Source organism: Panicum virgatum, chromosome 1K, assembly GCF_016808335.1.
Source record: "Panicum virgatum strain AP13 chromosome 1K, P.virgatum_v5, whole genome shotgun sequence".
NCBI lineage: Eukaryota > Viridiplantae > Streptophyta > Magnoliopsida > Poales > Poaceae > Panicum > Panicum virgatum.
In genome coordinates, this window is record NC_053136.1 from 27974208 (window position 1) to 27992979 (window position 18772).

At 52.9% G+C, this 18772-nt stretch overlaps 1 protein-coding gene across 1 annotated transcript; it reads right to left on the reverse strand.

Moving 5' to 3' along the window:
* Nucleotides 1–13385: 13385 nt before the first annotated feature.
* Nucleotides 13386–15986, reverse strand: LOC120701064 (polyubiquitin-like). The gene is made up of 2 exons (XM_039985238.1): nt 15793–15986; nt 13386–14313 (listed from the first exon to the last, which is right to left on the reverse strand). Exon 2 carries the CDS (start codon nt 14310–14312, stop codon nt 13650–13652), a length of 663 nt encoding a protein of 220 aa, XP_039841172.1. The 5' UTR covers nt 14313; nt 15793–15986; the 3' UTR covers nt 13386–13649.
* Between the last annotated feature and the right edge of the window lie 2786 nt (nt 15987–18772).

The window sequence follows — 18772 nt, forward strand, 5'->3', positions numbered from 1 at the left end:
ATCCCTGGCGCGTCCGGGGATCTAGCTACGTCGAGCACCGTGGGGGCCGGGCCCACTACGAAGGGCAAGCAGGCCGTGGCCAGTAGCGCCGCCACAGTCGGTCCCAGCCAGGTACGGAGCAGCTCCGGTGTGTCGTCGGGGGACGCGAGCCGGCGCAGGTTGCAGCGGGGCGACGGGACCCTAGTTGGGGAGCCAAAAGCAAAGCGCCATAGGACCGCTGAGGGCGCGGGCCAGGGCAGCTCCCGGCCCACCGGCCCTCGCGGGTCCTCCGGGGCGACCGCGCCGCCACCGTCACCGCCGAGAGACAGCTCCCGCCGGCAGCAGCAGCGGCGGCAGCCACGGGAGCAGCAGCAACAACAACAACAGGAGCAGCAGCAGCAGGACCAGTCTCGGGTTGCGCCTCCGTCGCCATCACGGGAACAGCGGCAGCAACAGAAGCAGTCGTCGGGCCTCCGTGGTCGCTGGATACATGGCGCTCCTGGGTTAGTGCCATTCTGCTCACTCCGCTTGTTCTGGGTGCTCTATTCTTTACTGAAGGCTTCTCCTCTTTGTTGCCAGGGCTCCACGCCCAAGCAGTTCTCCCGCCACCGCTGGTCCGTCAGCGGGGGTCCAGGTGTCAGTGGCCTCGGCGACGACGGTGGGTGCGATGACGGGTGCGGAGTGCGTAGGTGCAGCAGCTTCCGCAAGCCCGGTTGTGCCCAACACGATGGAGGCTGGTGCGCCGACGTCAAGCGCTGCTGCGCCCGACGCGGTGACAGCTGAGATGCCAGTGCCGGGCACAGCCACACCTGATGCAGCGGCGGAGGTGCCGTTGCTGGGCACAGCCGCACCCGACGCGGCGGCGGCGGAGGCGCTGGAGACAAGCGCAGCAGCAGCAAGCACAACGGCTACTGAGGCTCCGATGCCTGCACCGGAAGCTCCCACCTCCAGCTCCTGCAGCTTCAACCCCCGGAGGAGGAAGCGACTCCCCTCCCCCAGGTGCTGGTCCAGGTCCGGCGGTCGATAGAGGAGGCAACCACCTCCGCCGAGGCGGCCTTCCGACGGGACTGGGCTGCTCTGGAGAGCGAGCGCCAGCGCCTCTCCGACTGGCACACCCGCCTGGAAGCGCACACGAAAGCTGAAGCCTCCCATGCTGCGGGAGTCCGGTCCAAACTCAAGGCCGACCAAGAGGCCTACCGGGTCAACCTTCGAAAGGTGTTTGACCGGGAGTTCGCAGTATCGAGCCGGGAGAAAAACGTGGCGCAGCGGGAGGAGACCTTCGCCCTGGAGGTTGTTAGCTTCGCGGCTCAGTGGTCCGACCTCGAGACTCGCCTCGCGGCCCAGCTGTCCGAGCTGGAGAGTCGCAGCCAGGGTCTTGAGGTCCGGAGGCAGGAGCTCGACAATCTCTCTGCGACTCTGCAGGGATGGCGCGAGCAACTGCAGGAGAAAGCCAGCAAGCTGGCTGTTGCCGAGGCGGAACTGGAGGAGGACCGGAAGTCCCTCGATAAGCGGGAGTCCCACGCCGCCAACACGGAGAAACAACTTGGGCGCCAGCGGGACTCCCTCAAGAAGCAGAAGGAGTGGTCGGAGAAGAAGAAGGCCAAGCTCGCGGAGAGGTCCCGCGAGATGGAGGTGGCCAAGGCGGCTCTGTACACCCGGGTGCAGGAGGCGGTCCGGAAGCTCCAGGAGGACCAACGCGCGGGGGCCCAGCGAATCGCTGACTGGGCGTCCGAAGCGAGCTTAGCACTGGTGCCGCTTTGACTGAGCCCAATCCAAGTGGCGGAGCCGCCAGCTTCGATAGCTGACGCCCTCCAAGTGCTGAACTCCGCCTCGGATAGGCTCCGGTGTTTGGAGCCGGTCCTTGCTGGCCAGCTTGAAGCCGAGGGCCGCGAGCTGATCCGGATGGTGGCGGAGCACATCCTGACCTGCCTCCGGAGCCACGACCCAGCCATCTCACTGACGCTCGTGGTCGACGGTCCTGTAGCGGAGACGGAGGTCGCCGCTCGGGACAGTGTGCGGGAGGTCGTCGACTTCATCGCCGCCTACTTCAAGCGGGAGCCTGCAGAGCCTTGAGCTGGGCATTGTACCTTTGTATCTTTTGCGTTATGTAACTAACATTGTACTAGTTGAAATTTTGGAATAGAAGAAAACTCCAACTTAGCTTTTTGTCAATTGCTGGTTTGCGGTATATAGCACCCCGGCGCCCTGGCCCCCTGGTGGATAGGTTCAGGTGTTTGGACCTATCTGCCACTCGAGCCATAGAAGACACTCCGGACCCCCGTATGAGGTTGGGCAAGCGTTCTTGGGCATAGGTGTAGCATAGTTTGCAAGCCGAGCGATCGTGTTATTCTCTTCCCTGTGTAGCAGAAAGAACTACAGACAGAAGAATCAAACTCGCTTGTATGAAAGCAATGATACTGCAACTTAGCTGTTTGATGCATGCAGGATCGATTTGGTTTGTGGCTCAAAGCAAACGCCCCGGGCCCCCTGGGAGATAGACTCAGTTGCTTTGAGTCTGTCTTCCATCGAGACTGGACCTCGATCTGCATGAAACCTTAAAGCGGATGCCGGGACCCCCTGGTAGGTAGGCTTAATGGTTTGAGGCTGGCTACCACCAGTCAAGGCTTAACCTGTGTACCACTTCAAAGTTACAGCTTAGTAGCAGGCCCGCGGGACCTATTCTGGACCGGCCCCCAGGCTAGTACAAGGTCCGGAGCTCTAGATGCACAGGTCCAGGCAGTTCAGTGCTTGTTATAGAGTGGTGGAGTGTGTAGGCTTAGGGTGTGGAACTAGGCTAAGGCACTACACAGGGCTCCGGTCCACTCCAGGAAACAACACAATCTTTCCGGACCTGGCTCCAACGCTCCCGACCCTTCGTAGCAGTGGGTGAGGTCACTCTGCCGCAGCCGATCCTTTGAGATATGGAGCTGGACCTGCCGTATAGGACTTAGGAAGCCAATTCTTGAGCTAGAATAAGGTCCGAGCCCCTAATTACCCGGGTCCAGGTACTAGAGCACTTGTTACAGGGCGGTGGAGTGTGTAGGCTTTGGGTACGGAACCGGCTGAGCGGCTACACAGTACTCCAGACCACCCCAGGAAACAACCACCCCCTCTCCAGAGCAGGTCCCTAGGGGCCCGGACCCCTCTCTAGCAGCAAGAGGGTCCGGATCAGTACAGCAGTCCAGCAACTCAATACAGATCTTAGTTGTAGCGACAGAGTGGAAGTCCGCGCGGGGGTTAGAAAAGGTCTCAAGAATCAGAATGCGAAATTAAATTTTGACTCAAAGACAGAACTGGGAAAAATCTTTCCTTTGGAACTTGATGTACATGGCTTGCGCGATGGATGCCAAAGGCCGGGTTTACGAGGTCGGACCTCTACCGCTCTGAGCCGCGCGTTAGCCGACGGTGCGATGGATGCCAGAGGTCGGGTTTACGAGGGTGGACCCCAACCGCTCTGGGCCGCACGCTAACTCTATCTTATTACAAAGGAAAAGTTTATTTCCCTGCTCTGCCTAGGTGTAAAACTTACGCAGATGCTCTATGTTCCATGGGTTGGGCAGTGGCACTCCATCTTCTGTGGCGAGGCGAATGCATCCGGGCCGGCATGCATCTGTGACCTTGAAGGGCCCCTCCCAGCTAGGGGAGAGTTTGTGGAGCCGCGCTCGGTTCAGGATCCGTTTGAGGACGAGGTCGCCAGCCTGGAGCTCCCTACTGTGCACGAACCGTTGATGATAGCGCCGGAGCGCCTGGTTGTAGCGTGCATTTCGGATTGCTGCTTGCCACCTTCGCTCATCAACGAAGTCCACGTCGTCACGCCGCAGCTGCTCCTGCATGGATTCGTCAAAAGCCTGGACCCTTGGTGAGCCCAGGTGAATTTCTGGGGGAAGGCACATTTCCGCCCCGTAGACCAGGAATAATGGAGTCTCCCCGGTGGCACGGCTGGGTGTGGTCCAATTGCCCCATAGCACGCACGGAAGCTCATCGACCCATTTGGCACCATGCATCTTCAAGCAGTTGTAGGTGCGGGTCTTGAGTCCCCTGAGGATCTCTGCATTCGCTCTCTCAACCTGCCCATTGCTGCGGGGATGTGCTACGGACGCAAAGCATAGCTGGATGCCGATGTCCTCGCAGTACTCTTGGAAGAGTCTGCTTTTGAATTGGGTCCCGTTGTCCGCGATGATGCGGTTTGGGACGCCAAATCTGCACACAATGGACTTGAGGAATGCGACTGCTGACTTTTTAGTGATATTCACCACAGGGGTAACCTCCGGCCACTTCGTGAACTTGTCGATGGCGACGTAGAGGAACCGGTACCCACCGACGGCCCGGGGGAAAGGCCCCAGGATATCCACACCCCACACGGCAAATGACCATGAGGGCATAATCATTTGCAGAGCTTGAGCCGATGTGTGTATTTGCTTTGCACGGAACTGGCATGCTTTGCAGGACTTTACCAGCTCAGCCGCATCCTGGAGTGTTGTTGGCCAGTAGAAACCATGCCGAAAGGCCTTGCCAACAAGCGTGCGAGATGAGGAATGACTTCCACACTCGCCTCCATGGATCTCCGCGAGCAACTCGCGGCCCTCTTCCTGGGAAATGCACCGCATGAGGACACCATTGGCGCCACGGCGGTAGAGATCCCCTTCTACCACCGCATAGCATTTAGCCAATCGGACTATGCGCTCAGCGGACACATCGTCATCGGGGAGGATGTTATCTTTCAGGTAGCCCTGGATCTCGGAGATCCATGCATCAGGAGCTCCCTGAGCAGGTGGGGGGTGGCTCTATGAGGTCTCCAGGATCCTCAACAGAGCACACAGCCCAAGTCGGGCACCATGGGTGGAATGCCGCCGGGACCGCTAGCTTCGAGGTGCTAGCTTGATCCCCTTCACCCAGTTCGGCAGGCTAGGCGGTAGGTCTCAGCAGCCGTCTTTTGAAGACGCCCTCGGGCACGGATACCTAGGTAGATGCTCTCGCGGAGAGATCATCTGCTGCTGAGTTGAGTTCGCAGGGAACATGTTGCAGTTCCAAGGCGTCGAAGTCCTTCTCGAGCTTCCTCACGTGGATGAGGTATGCCGCGATCTGGGGATTGTTGTAGCTGCAATCCCCCCGGACCTGCTTGATGATTAGCTGAGAGTCCCCTTTCACTAGAAGCTGCCGGACCCCCAGAGAGAGGGCTTGTGTCAGGCCAAAGATCAGGGCTTCGTATTCCGCCATGTTGTTGGTGGCCTTGAATTCAAGGTGCACCATGCACTTCAGCTGATCTCCGTTTGGGTCGATAAGGACCACACCAGCTCCGGCCCACTTCTCGCAGGCGGACCCATTGAAGAAGAGTGTCCAATGGGGCTCGGTGAAGACTGGTGTCCTGATTTCCGGCTCTGGGGATCCGGCGTTGAAGTCCGGGCCCCCAGAATTGCTTGGGGAAGGAGTCCACTCCGCTATAAAATCAGCTAGGATCTGGTTCTTGATTGCATGGCGAGGCTGGAAGTCTAGCTGGAACTCAGCCAGCTCTGCTGCCCACTTGGCGATGTTGCCTGTGGCGTTGGAGTTGTGCAGGATCGCTCTTAACGGGTAAGAGGTCACTACGACAATTCGGTGTGCCTGAAAGTAGTGGCGCAGCTTCCTGGACGCAATAAGTATCGCATAGATAAGCTTATGTGTCTCCAGATACCTGGCCTTTGCCTCGGGAAGGACTTCGCTGACGTAGTAGACTGGCTTTTGGATGGTCCGGACCCTGGTGACCGGGTCCGGCTCGCCCTTGTCTGCTTTGCCAGGTCCTTGGGCCCCCAGCGGATCTGGGTTCCCACTGGGACGAGGCTCCTCCGGACCCCCTTGTCCGGGTTCCGGAGCTTCAGGCAGAGGTGAGGCTGACGGGCCCCCGTGTCCGGGGTCCGGCTCACCATCCTTGGCCGGGGAGACCCTGGTGTCTCCCTGGTGAGCTTGCTCCGTCCTTTCGGCGACCAGCACCATGCTAACCACCTCCGCAAACGCTGCAAGATACAGAAACAACGTCTCACCAGGCTCTGGAGCCACCAATACTGGCAGTGAGGTGAGATGCCACTTCAGTTCCTGGAAGGCTTGTTCAGCCTCTTCGGTCCAAGAAAATGGACCGGACCTCCTCAATAGTTTGAAGAAGGGGAGGGCCCTCTCAGCCAGCCTCGATATGAAGCGGCTAAGAGCGGCGAGGGACCCAGTATGCTTCTGGACATCCTTGATGCGGCCAGGAGGCCTCATTGCTTTGATCGCCTTGATCTTAGCTGGGTTTGCCTCGATGCCTCGATGTGAGACCAGGAAACCCAGCAGCTTCCCCGCCGAGACGTCGAAGATACACTTCTCGGAATTCAGCTTCGAGCGCGTGGCGCGCAGCCGGTCGAAGACGAGGGACAGGTCCTCAACTAGCGTTGACCCTACCTTAGTCTTGACCACAATGTCATCGACATACACCTCAACAATATCTCTAATTAGATTGCAGAAGGTTTTGTTCATAGCTCATACAAACGTGGGTAAGGCATTCCTTAGACCATATGGCATGACAATATAGCAATAAAGCCCATCTACTGTTACAAAAGCGGTATGCTTCCTATCCTCTCTAGACATCTGAATCTGGTGGAAACCAGAGTATGCATCTAGGAAAGACAAAAGGTCACACCCGGAGGTGGAGTTCACGATCTGATCGATACGTGGAAGAGGATAGGGGTCTCTAGGACATGCCTTGTTGAGGCTGGTGTAGTCGATGCACATCCGAAGCTTCCCGTTGGCCTTTGGGACAACGACCGGGTTGGCCAACCACTCAGGGTGGTGGACCTCCTCGATGAAGCCAGCATGTAGGAGCTTGCGGACCTCATCATGGATGAAGTTCTGCCGCTCCACGGACTGCTTCCGAGGCTTCTGGCGCACCGGCGTGGCGTCAGGGTAGATCCTTAGATTGTGCTCGATCACTTCGCTGGGGATCCCGGGCATCTGTGACGGTTCCCAGGCGAACACGTCGACATTTGCCCGGAGGAAAGTGATGAGCGCGTCTTTCTATTTCTCCTCCAGGTTCCCTGCGATGCGGGTGGTCCTGGTGGAGTCCGCTCCAATCTGCACCGTCTTCACGGGAACATCATTCGGATCAGACGGCTGAACCCTAGGTGCCTTTGCAGGCGCCCTGGGTTGCGAGGGGGATGGGTCCTCCTCGGAACGTGCAGCCTCTGCCGCCAGAGCATGCAGTCTCTCAACTGTAGCGACGGCAGTGGTGCGGTCGCCCTGCATGGTGAGGACACCGGTAGGGGAAGGCATCTTCAAGACCAAATACCCGTAATGAGCAATGGCCATGAAGCGGTAGAGTGCCGGCCGGCCAATGATGGCGTTGAACGGGAGGTTCACCTCCGCGACATCAAACTGAACGCTCTCTGTGCGGAAGTTCTCCACGGTCCCAAACGTAACCGGTAGTGTGATGCTCCCCAGAGGGAACACCGGATGTGGGCCCACTCTGGAGAATGGGCGAGAGGGAGTCAGCTTGGACTCCGGGATCTGCAACTACTTGAACGCTGCATAGCTGATGACGTTGAGGCCAGCCCCACCGTCGATCAGCACGTGATAGAGCCTCACGTTAGATATGACAGGGGCGGTGACTAGAGGTAGTACACCGGCCCCAGCCATATTCTCTGGGCAGTCGGATGGCCCAAAAGAGATGGTGGTGTTCATCCACCTCTGGTGCGGCGCCGCCTTTGGGACCCCCGGCTTCACCGAAAGGACCTCTCGGCAAAGGGCCTTCACGTCCCGCCGGGAAACGAGCTCCCAGCTTCCGCCGTACATCACGTACAGCTTCTTGCGGCGGTCGTCGTTGTCGGAGTCGGAGTTGTCGTCGTGGTACACGCCCTTCAGCTCCCGAGCGGGGGATTGGTACCCCAGCTCCTTCTCCCCGGCCGCGGCCCAGCTGTCGGAGGCATTCTCCTTACTAGGCCGCTGGTGAGGAGGAGGTGAGCCATCCTTGGAGGACTGCTCACGTTGCCCACTGACCCGTTTCGCGAGCTTCTGGATCTCGCGGCAGTCAGTGGCGCTGTGGCGAGCGGTGGGATGCACCGGGCATGAACCTCCGCTGCCACCCTGCGGGCGTGGACGCTTGCCATGCGCGTTCTGGCCCCCAGCCACTGCCGCAGCTGCTGGCGCCGCTGCTGCAACAATTGGTCCGCCAGGATGTGGTTCCCCGCGACTCCGGTTCTTGTTCTTCTTCTTCTTGCTACCGCCCTGAGCGGTAGCAGCGGAGCCACCAGCTTTGGTGTCTCCGTCTTGGGGGCTGAGTGCCATCCGTGGCCCTTAGCGGCCCTGGCACACTTGTCTGCCAGGGAGAAAAGCGTGGTAACGCTTTCCACCTCGTGCGTCGCCAGCTTCTCGAGCATCTTCTCGTCACGTACCCCCTGATGGAAAGCAGTGATAATAGATGCATCGGAGATACGAGGAATGGTACCCCGTACCTTGGTGAAGCGCAAGATGAATGCCCGGAGCGTCTCTCCGGGTTTTTGCCTCACGGCGTGGAGGCGTGCCTCCACACCATGCTGCTGGTATGCGCTGGCGAAGTTCGCTGTGAACCTCGCACAGAGCTCCTCCCAAGACTGAATCGTCCCGGGAGTGAGGTTCATGAGCCAAGTCCGAGCTAGCCCAGTCAAGGCCACATGAAAGTAGCACGCCATGACGGCGTCGTTACCACCAGCTGCTGTGATGGCGGTAACGTACACCTGCAGGAATTCCGACGGGTTAGTGGTACTGTCGTATTTCTTCGGCAGGTGCGGGCGGAACTTGGACAGCCATGCCACCGCGCGGAGGTGATCCGCGAGCGCTGCACAGCCTACCCTAGCCACCGGGGCGCCCGACTGTATCCGGGCATTCACCGGAGGCTTGGGTGCCACCGCGTCCAGGTCAGCGTTGAGGTTGCGACCCTCAATGTTGAGACGGCGCTCTCGCGCCCTCTCCACGGAGATGCGGGCGTCCTCACCCGCATGGCTGCGGTTGAGCTCTGCCCGCAGGTCTTCTGTCCGTGCACCCCACACTGTGGGGGAGCGCACGGATGCCGACGCACCGCCTTGGCGCTGGTGGTAGGGCACCACCGCGTTGCCAGGCAGAGGTTGTTGCTCAGTCCTTGCGGAACTGGGGGAGGCCTGAGCCAGTTGGAGGAGATGGTCAACGTCATCCCGCCACTGCCTCAGGACATCTGGCGAGGCTGCAGCAGCTGGAGGGTTGCGAAGCAACTCCCTGGCCGCCGCCAGCGCTCCGCCGCTCGCGGCTTGTGAGGGGGCCCTTGACGGGCGCCCTGACTCCTGCCGATGAGCAGCGCGCGCTGCCGCCGACGATGGCTGCTCCACAGGCACGGTTGCCTCTGGAGCAGGAATGCGAGAGGCATGTGGCGTGGAGGACGCCACACCCTCTGTCATCTCCATGTCATCCACCCGAACCATGGAGACGAGCAAGAGATGAACCGAAACCAGCTAAGCTTCCCCTACCTGGCGCGCCAAATGTCGTGGTGTGGCAAACCACAGCCGGGTGGCGGAATGCACCCGCCTAAGCCCAGAGGGTGAGTACTCGGGGGTTAGCTAGCGACCAGTTCGATCTCGCTCAAGAACACGATGAACACCAAGGGTTTAGAGTGGTTCGGGCTGCCGAAGCGTAATACCCTACGTCCACTGTGTGTTGTATTGCCTTGCCTCGCGAGAGTCCGCGAGAGCTTGGGCGAGCCTGAGTGTGTGTTCTAGAGAGCTTGTCCTATACAGCGAGCGCCTCCATTTTATATCTCAAGGGAGGCGCGTACATGGCTGCTGGGTCCCCGACAGGTGGGCCCAACGATGTAGTATAAAATAACATACTGTTCATACATTATGGCACCGCAGGCAAAGGAGATCTCTCTCCTGGATTCCCTTGCCTGCTCCTGGAGTCCCCCGTTCAGCATGTCCAGGCGCTGTCTTGTCGGAACAGCGCCAGATGTAGCTAGCGGCGTCGCCTGCCACGTATCTGAACGGGCCGTGTAGCTTGCGGCGTAGGCGGCATGATGGAAAAGTGCTGTGCCGTCGTATCCAATTAATGCGGCAGACGGGCTCTGCGCGGGTGCGGCGCAGGCGGCTGCACTGTGTACCTTGGTAATACACGGTGCACAGTAAGGTCTGGCAAAGGCTTCCCCGCGTGCCGTGGTGGCAGAGCACGCCTCATCCCACCGCATTCAATGTGGTGGGTGGGCGAGTCTTCCAGCGGAAAGTGCGCGCACGAGCCCGCGCCACGTGCCCCCGGGACACGTGGTGGATCCGGACCCCCCCCCCCCCCCCGGCGGTATGTCGGCTGTCAGCTTCGGAGCTTCCCTTCCTCAGGGACACGTGGTGTCTCCGGACCTATCCCAAGCGGGGAATGGGTCCGGGGCCGGCAGCCTGGTGAGGTAAGAGCCTGACCCGTGGGGCCTCGCTGCTTCGTCCCTTGGGAGTAGTTACGGATAACTACGCAGGCCCTGCCTTGCTGCAGTAGGAGTGGGTATTCCTGCTACAGGGTACCGACACATGTATTGGAATATGATTATATCTCATATCTCGCGAGTAACCGGAAATTACTCGACTTCTAAACATCCTATATCTCGCGAGTGACGAGAAATCACTCGACTTCTACCGAAAACCATTAAGCATAGCCTTTCTATCGTCCTATACATACTAGTATAATTCAAGGAAACCTAGGGGTCATGCAACTAGGGTTCCAAACAACTCTTAAACCTAATGCATAAGTAATAGAAATATATATAGGTGTCATAAATTTGAAATAATAGGACATGCACCGGGGCTTGCCTTGTGTCTACTGCTCGACACTAGGGTCAGTTGGGCCTTGGGCCAACTCCTCGCGAACCTCCTGCTGCGGGGCTTGCCCCTGTGGCTCCTGTGGCTCCGCAACCACCTCGTACACAATCTCCTTCGCCGCAGCTGCTACACATATGCATATGCATATGACATGAGAATGAATGCATGATTTACAAAAACTATAACTAACCAATGACCAATTAACTTCTAACTATTTGCACTAACTACCCCTTATGATCCCCTCTCAGCCACTGCCACACCGATCAGACCGGTCCTCCTGACCGGTCAGACCGGTCCACACAGCCGCTCCCTAAAACCGATAGAAGTTCCCATGGTTGGATGATCCGCCCGTAGGCCGGATGATCCGGCCAAACAGTACATTTTTGCCTCTGAAATATGCCGGATGATCCGACCCATAAGCCGGAAAATCCGGACCCCTACTACCGGTCAGACCAGCATCTCCGATCGGTCAAACCAGTACTAAACTACCACGGCCAACCCACCGGTCAGACCGGTCCATCCGACCGGTCAGACCAGTCCTACCCAGACCAAAACCTAGAATCCAAGTTGTGGCTAAACTAGCCCTCAAATTTCAAATCCCTTCTAGGCCCTAATTCAGAGATGCATATAGGTGATCTTGACCCAAGGAAATCGACTAAAACCTCCTAAAAAGGTCAATTCACCCAACCCTAGGTGAATCACTTTGAATGAGTTATCTAGCCCACCAAATCTAAACCCCTTCCAGGCTTTAGTTCCTGGGTTCAATTAGAGGTGTTTGACCAAAGGGATTCACTTATAATCACCTAGAAAAGGAGTTCGAACCAACCCTAGCTAGTTTACCTTGAAAAGGGCCTCTCCTCCATGAGAACTGGAGATTCCACGTCACCCCGGGGAGGAGGACATAGAGAGGATGATCCTTGACTCCGATTTGAAGCTCCCCAAGCCTTGGAATGGATTTGGAGTGAGGGATTTGGGAGTGAGGGTTTGGGGGGACAGGAGCTCGGGAGAGGGAGGGAGCTGGCGTGGTGAGGAGTGAACTGAGTTGGTGAGAGTGAGAGAGAGTGTGTGATTTCAATATTGTGGGCCCAAAACAGTTGACCCAGATCCGACCGGTCAAACCGGTTGCCCTGACCAGTCAGACCGGTCTAGCCCAGCTGACTAGAACAAATTTCGGTTTAGTGATTTGTCACGTGATTTCTGGAATTAATGACCGTGATTAATTTAATTAGAGGTGATTAACACCTGTGGTGTTACAGCGCACTTCAGAGTTGCTACAATAATGCATCGATGTAATTACTGAAGAAATAGATCAAAGAGCCCTTAATTTCCAACAGCAACTAAAGTTAGCAGCAGATGCTTTCATCTTGCTTTTGTTTAGGCTATAGAACAACAGCCAAAAATGCAAACGACTCAAGCAGGTATATAGTAGCTGGATAAATAAAACGATAAATCTACAATCACAAAATTGACATGTTATTCCTCTATGTGTATGCAAAATATAATTAGTTGCCGTAGCAAGGAGTCAATGCGAGGCTTCCAGGCATCGAATTCAGCGGCGGCCGTCTTCAAGGAAGACTCCATCGCGTCGACGCGGGCGTCCTTCGCGTGCTCCACCTTCTGCTCGAGATCCCCGAAGCGCTTCTCCCACTTGGCGTCATGGGCGACGAACTGCTTCTCCATCGATTCCGTGAAGCGCTTCTGCATCTCGTCGAGGACGACCTTGAGGGCGGGATCCATGGCGCCATGGCGGTGCTGGAGGCGTGTGAAATGGTTGTGCGGAAACTCCAGGGTAGGTGAATCTGATACCAGATTGATAGGGATAGAGTTGGGAGGAGAAGAATCGAAGAAGAATTGGGAGGAACTAGAGCTTGGATTAACAAGGAATTGGAAACTGAGTTGTTGTTCTCTCTTGTTCTATACAATGGCAGGGTGAGTCGCTTGCCTTGAACTTCTCGCGCGCAGGCGAGACGCGCACACACAGCACAACGGCTCGCGCGCAGGCGAGACGCGCACACACAGCACAACGGCGGCCGTGGAAGGAACACAGCTAATTCCCTAGCCCGACTAGGCCCAGTCCTTGCCAGTGACACGCGAGTTGGGCCACCTGGTCCGGGCGTGGCGGTGGAAGAAACACAGCTAATTCCCTAGCCCAACTAGGCCCAGTCCTTGCCAGTGACACGCGAGTTGGGCCGCCTGGTCCGAGCTCCACGCCGAGGCCCAGCATCGTCAGCTGTAGTTGTCGGGGCATGAACAGAGCTGTTAACATATCTTCCGTGAAAGCAAAAGCAACTGTCAGTGTGCAGCGACAAGAGATGCTGGTCACAGAACATTCAGATGCCAAAGAAGGGGTGCAGCCTGCACGGGCATGGATATTAACGAACCTGTGGCGCAACATGCCAAGAAAGTGAGAAAACCAAATGGACTCCCAGATTAAAACGAACGGATGGCTTCTAAGTATTTCTTTCATACGAGATGCAGAATGCCAAAGAGATTCACCCACCATTTCAGCCAAGTCATGACTGGCAAGCATTCCAATGGCCTTGGAGTACTGATCAAGTGTTTCTCAAGGAACTCCAAGTCTCCAACAATGATAAATCCAAATATCAGAAACTGATATAGCAAGATCATCTATATTGCTCAATCAAGATGTCAAGACAGACCAAGAGTACGAGGACTACTCTTGATGATTTCACACATTAACGTACTACAACGAAAGTTTTACTGATAAACACTCAGCAACTTGAATGAACAAGACCACAGTACAGTGATAGTTTTACTGACACACAACTATTGTCTACTAGCATGGAAAAAAAATAAGACTGCAGCAAGAGACTTGTTGTTGAGTGACCATGCATGTCATCCATCTCAAGAACCAGCAAGGCGGAGCACCAAGTGAACGGTAGACTCTTTCTGTACATTATAGTCAGCCAGGGTGCGGCTGTCCTCCAGTTGCCTGCCGGCATGGATGATGCGTTGATGGCTGGGAGGAGTACCATCCTTCTCATAGATCCGCATCTTGACATCGCCGATAGTATCCAAGCTGTCAACCTCAAGAGTGAGGGTAATTCCGGTTAGCTTTATCACGAAAATCTTCATCGTACCTTTTGGAAGTGGGTGGAGGACAAGGAGAAGGGTGGACTCATTGCAAATGTTGTGGTGCACCAAGGTGTCGTTGTCCTCCAATTGTTTGTTGCCAAAGATGAGACACTGCTGACCCTTGGGAAATCCCTCACTATATTCAATCTTGGCCTTCACATTGGCAATAGTATCAAAGCTGTCAACCTCAAGAGTGATGCTCTTTCCTACTAGTGTATCCATTACATAGATCTGCATCTTTTCTTGGAGGTCAAGAGTGGATTTATGCTGGATGTTATAGTCAGCCAATGTAAGATTATCATCTAGCTGCCTTCCATCAAAGACAAGGCGGTGTTGTTCCAGAATTTTTGTCTTGACACTATGCAAGGTATCTGATGGTTGGACCCTGAGACAGATTGTCTTGCCTGTGGGGCTCCTCACAAAGACCTGCATTCTGAATGAGCATCACAATTATTTAGACAAGAATGTTATATTTAGCTATGCAACGATATAAAAAGTCAACGGTTCCAAGCGGTAGTAGAAGCAAAAGAACCTGTATGGCCGTATCTAGTAAACTATGCAAGCATAGAAATCGATGTGTAAATACTGTTTATACAGAACAAGTTGTCACACTAAGCCTAGCATGAAAATTTCAAGACTTAAATCATTAAAAATTTTGCATGTACAATGAAAAGATAAAATCAGTTTTCATTTTGTTGAACACTTTCCAAATTGAATAGAACTGACGGCGAGTGAATGCCAAATTAACCAAGAGCTTAACATTACAAAAGCTAGCACACACTTTATAGTTGTTATGCACTGATCTAATTGAAAAACAGAATATGCAGCCCTTAATTTCCACCAGCAATTGAAATTAACAGCAGATGCTTTTGTTTAGGCTATAATACAATAGCAAAAAAATGGCAAAAGCTCAAGTAGAGGAACAGGGTAAACCTACAGTTGGAGCTATGCTTATATCATAATATCATGTGATTCCATAATGCATAGGCAGAATATAATTTAGTAAAAAATATAAAGCATGCATGTAATTAGTTAATGTGGCAAGGGCACGTAACAAGGGTTCCAATCTAATACTATACCCCATCTTTCTCTAGATGAGCCAAATTTCCCGCAAGGAAAACGATGAACAATTACAGTATTCTCAATCTAACCAATCCAAAGATCCAACAAATCCTATGATGCTAGTAGTGTGTACCTTGCTTGAGTTGACGAAAATGCAAAGTCAAGTCTTGAGAAATCATTAGAAATTACATGGTTCAGTCAGTTCTGTACGTTGTGATGAGATAAATCGAATATGCTAATTTCTCTCTGAAACGCTTTCTACAGGAATATATAGAACCGATGACAGGCGAATGCCAACAAATCTGCCAAGAAGACTCTAACGTTACAGAAGCTAGCGCACACTTCAGAGTTGCTACAATAATGCATCGATCTAATTACTGAAGAAATAGATCAAAAAGAGCCCTTAATTCCAGCAGCAACTAAAGTTAGCAGCAGATGCTTTCGTCTTGCTTTTGTTTAGGCTCTAGAACAATAAGCCAAAAATGTTAACGATTCAAGAAGGTATATAGTAGCAGGATAAATAAAACGATAAATCTACAATCACAAAATTGACATGTTATTCCTCTATGTGTATGCAAAATATAATTAGTTGCCGTAGCAAGGATACATAACAAGAATTCCTGTCTGACACCATACTCCATCCTTCACCAGATGAAGAAATTCCCTCAAGAAGCATACAGTATTGTCAATCCAATCCAATCCAATCCAAAGACCCACCAGAACAAATCATATGAGATGAGCGAATACCGCCACCGCCACCGCCCCCACCCCCTAAAAAAAAAATCCTACCACGAAGAGGATTGCGACTGCAAGAATTAGAGAGCTGAGAGGCGAAAAAAAGGTCGCGTACCTGAAGTCAACTGTGGAATTGAACCTGGCTATTGCTCGGATCGATCGTATCTGTGGGCGTTCCTGCTTCGGACGGAGGGCCCAAGGGATCGGATTCGGATCGGTGGGTGTTGGTTGCTTCCGCCGGAGAGCAGGAGAGAGAGATCGCTCGGAAGTGAAGGCGGTGGCTCAGTTGGGGATGCGCTTTATTATGCTGGTTCGTGCGGACGTGGAACTTTGGAAGAGTCGGAGCCGTTGACTTGCTTGTTTATGGGCCAAGCAAGCCGAAGCAGACCCAGCCCACACTGGTAAAACGAACGGAAGCAGGCCCAAGCCCACACTGGTAAAGCAGAACGGAGGCTGCTACTTTACCTTAGCTGTCGAGTGAAAAGTGTGAACCTGAATGTTGAAATGTAGCATGATCAAGCTGCATTTCAATTCAATTTTTCCCCGAGTATATGTAGCTTACGTTATTTCAAAACTACTCCCTCCGTTTCAAAATGTAAGTCAGTCCAAGATTTTTGGAAAGTCAAAGCATCTAAAGTTTGACCAAATTTATATAATAAAGTACCAATATTTGTGATACAAAAACTAAATCATTGTATTCTTGGTTAAATATATTTTCATATTAAACCACTTAGGGGTCATAAATCTTTGTGATTCTTGCTATAATTTTGGTTAAACTTAGAATGATTTGATTTTCTAAGAATCTTGGAATGACATATATTTTAGAACGGAGGGAGTACATATGTTACCATCCAGTTAACCAGTGCCATTTACGGTGCACTAAAGCAATGAGTATTGTTGTTTTCCCAGGTTTATTGTCAGTTCCAAAGTCCATTCAGATTTGGTTGCACTACTGTCAGACGATTCCTTGGTTAAAGACTGAATAATCAATCTGCGTGAAGTACTTGTCTCACTATCTTATGGAATGCTGTATCTGTCTGGAGTCCTAATAGATATGTTAAAGCAATATAGACCATGTTTAGTTCCCAAAAAGTTTCCAAATTTTTTCAGTCGTAGACTGTGTCACCTCTCACAGAACACGTTTCCTAACCTAAAAAATTTCCTCCCTTTTCGTGAACTAGGCCATAGTGCAATGCAGGTTTTGACATTAACATCGTGCCCTCACCCTATTCACGTTTATCTTGGTGCTACTGCTATCAATGTGTGCCATGAATTGATACAAAAATACTGCTTCTTGTTATTTTTCTGAGTTGTAGGGCTTACTGAAATGTAGTGAGAATATCCATGACATTTTTTTTAGCATTTTTACAATGCTTCCAAAAAAATAAGAGCCGTCCATTTAGATGACTCGGACGGTCCAAAGGATAGGAAGTACCAAGAGGTACCTAATGAAAATACCTGGAGGTACCAAATATGTGGGGCTAAGTACCTGAAATAGTGGGACCAGGTCTAATTCAATTATTTTTTCCTTAATTATTTCTTAGATCAATGGCCAGCAATAATTTGAAAAAAAAGTACCAAGAAGTATCGGTAGGTACTAAAAATGCACTGTAACAAGACTTTTTTTTACTGCCGTATCCTTTATCAGTTTTAAATATAGTTCACGTCGCTATAGCCATAGCCATATATCGGGTGTCATGTTTCATTGTTTTGTACTTGCCATAAATTTCTAATCTTAATCGTCTCAAAATATATTTATTTTGATAGAAATTTTACAATGCTTTCAAAAAGTGAGAGTCGTCCATTCAGATGAATCGGACGGTCCAAATGATAGGAAGTACCAAGAGATACCTCATGAAAGTATCTGGAGGTACCAAATATGTGGGGCCAAATACCTAAAATGAATCAATCAATTTTTCCCACCTCTATGAAAATTTTGAAACAAAGCGATGTGCAATGATGCTGTCAGACAATTCCAAGAGTTTTCTTTTATCCGATTATATACTACTGTGAATGATTGTCATGATTGTTAATGCTTCCAAAAAATGAGAGCCGTCCATTCAGATGAATCGGACGGTCTAAAGGATAGGAAGTACCAAGAGGTACCTCATGAAAGTACCAGGAGGTACCAAATATGTGGGGCTAAGTACCTAAAATAGTGGGACCAGGTCTAATTTAATTATTTTTTTCTTGATTATTTCTTGGATCAACGGCCAGCATTAATTTGAAAAACCAAGTGTAACACCCTGTGTTTTCCCACATGCTAAAAATCACTAAAATTTTGAACTTTTTAAAATTTTCCTAACAAACTAAAATTTGCTCTGCTTGTTGTGTGTGCAAACATATTTTATTAAAACTCCTCATGTGCATTTGTGTGCTATTTAGAATAATAGGATTTCTTTTCTTTGAGTGTTTGTGGGAATCTATTGGTGGCAACCAATTCCTTGAAAATCTTTTCCACCTCGGAGCTCTACCCTTGATCTCCTTGATCTCCCCCTTAAATCTCTTTTGAATTTCGTCACAAACTCTCCTTGAAATCCCTCCCAAAAATCCCAACCAAAAATCATCAAACCTTTTGCCTCCTCTCTTTCCCTTGGACCCAAACCAGCTCACTCCTCTCTTTCGGCCTAGCCCAGCTGCTCCTCTTCCACCCTTCCTTCTCTACAGCTGGCCCAGCCCACCTCTCCTTTCCCTCTCCACGGACGGGCAGCCACCAATCCCTTTCTGACCCAGTTCGGCCTGCCCGCCCTCGCTCTCTGCGCGGCCTGCGCGCTGCCGCACGGCCCAGCCTAGCACCAGACCGGCCCAAGGCAGCCCGCTCTCCACGCTGGGTCGCCTCCGCGTGGGCGGCACGTCACCGCCGCCCGCGGATGCCGACAGGTGGACCCCACCTGTCGGGTGTCTCTTCTCCGCCCGGTCGTCTTTTCCATAGCGTCACACGTGAAGCACGTCGCCACTGTCGCCGGACCCGCCGCCGCTGTGGAGCGAGTGAAGTCGCCTGGACCCCGGCCAACGAAGCTTCAAGAAACCGGTCCCGTCGCCTTTAATGCTCGGCCGGAAAATATCTCCCCTTCCCCAACGCCGAACCGACCTCC

What these genes read in the sequence shown, in the direction of transcription:
- LOC120701064 (XM_039985238.1), bottom strand. Translation starts at nt 14,312, where the DNA reads ATGCAGGTCTTTGTGAGGAGCCCCACAGGCAAGACAATCTGTCTCAGG.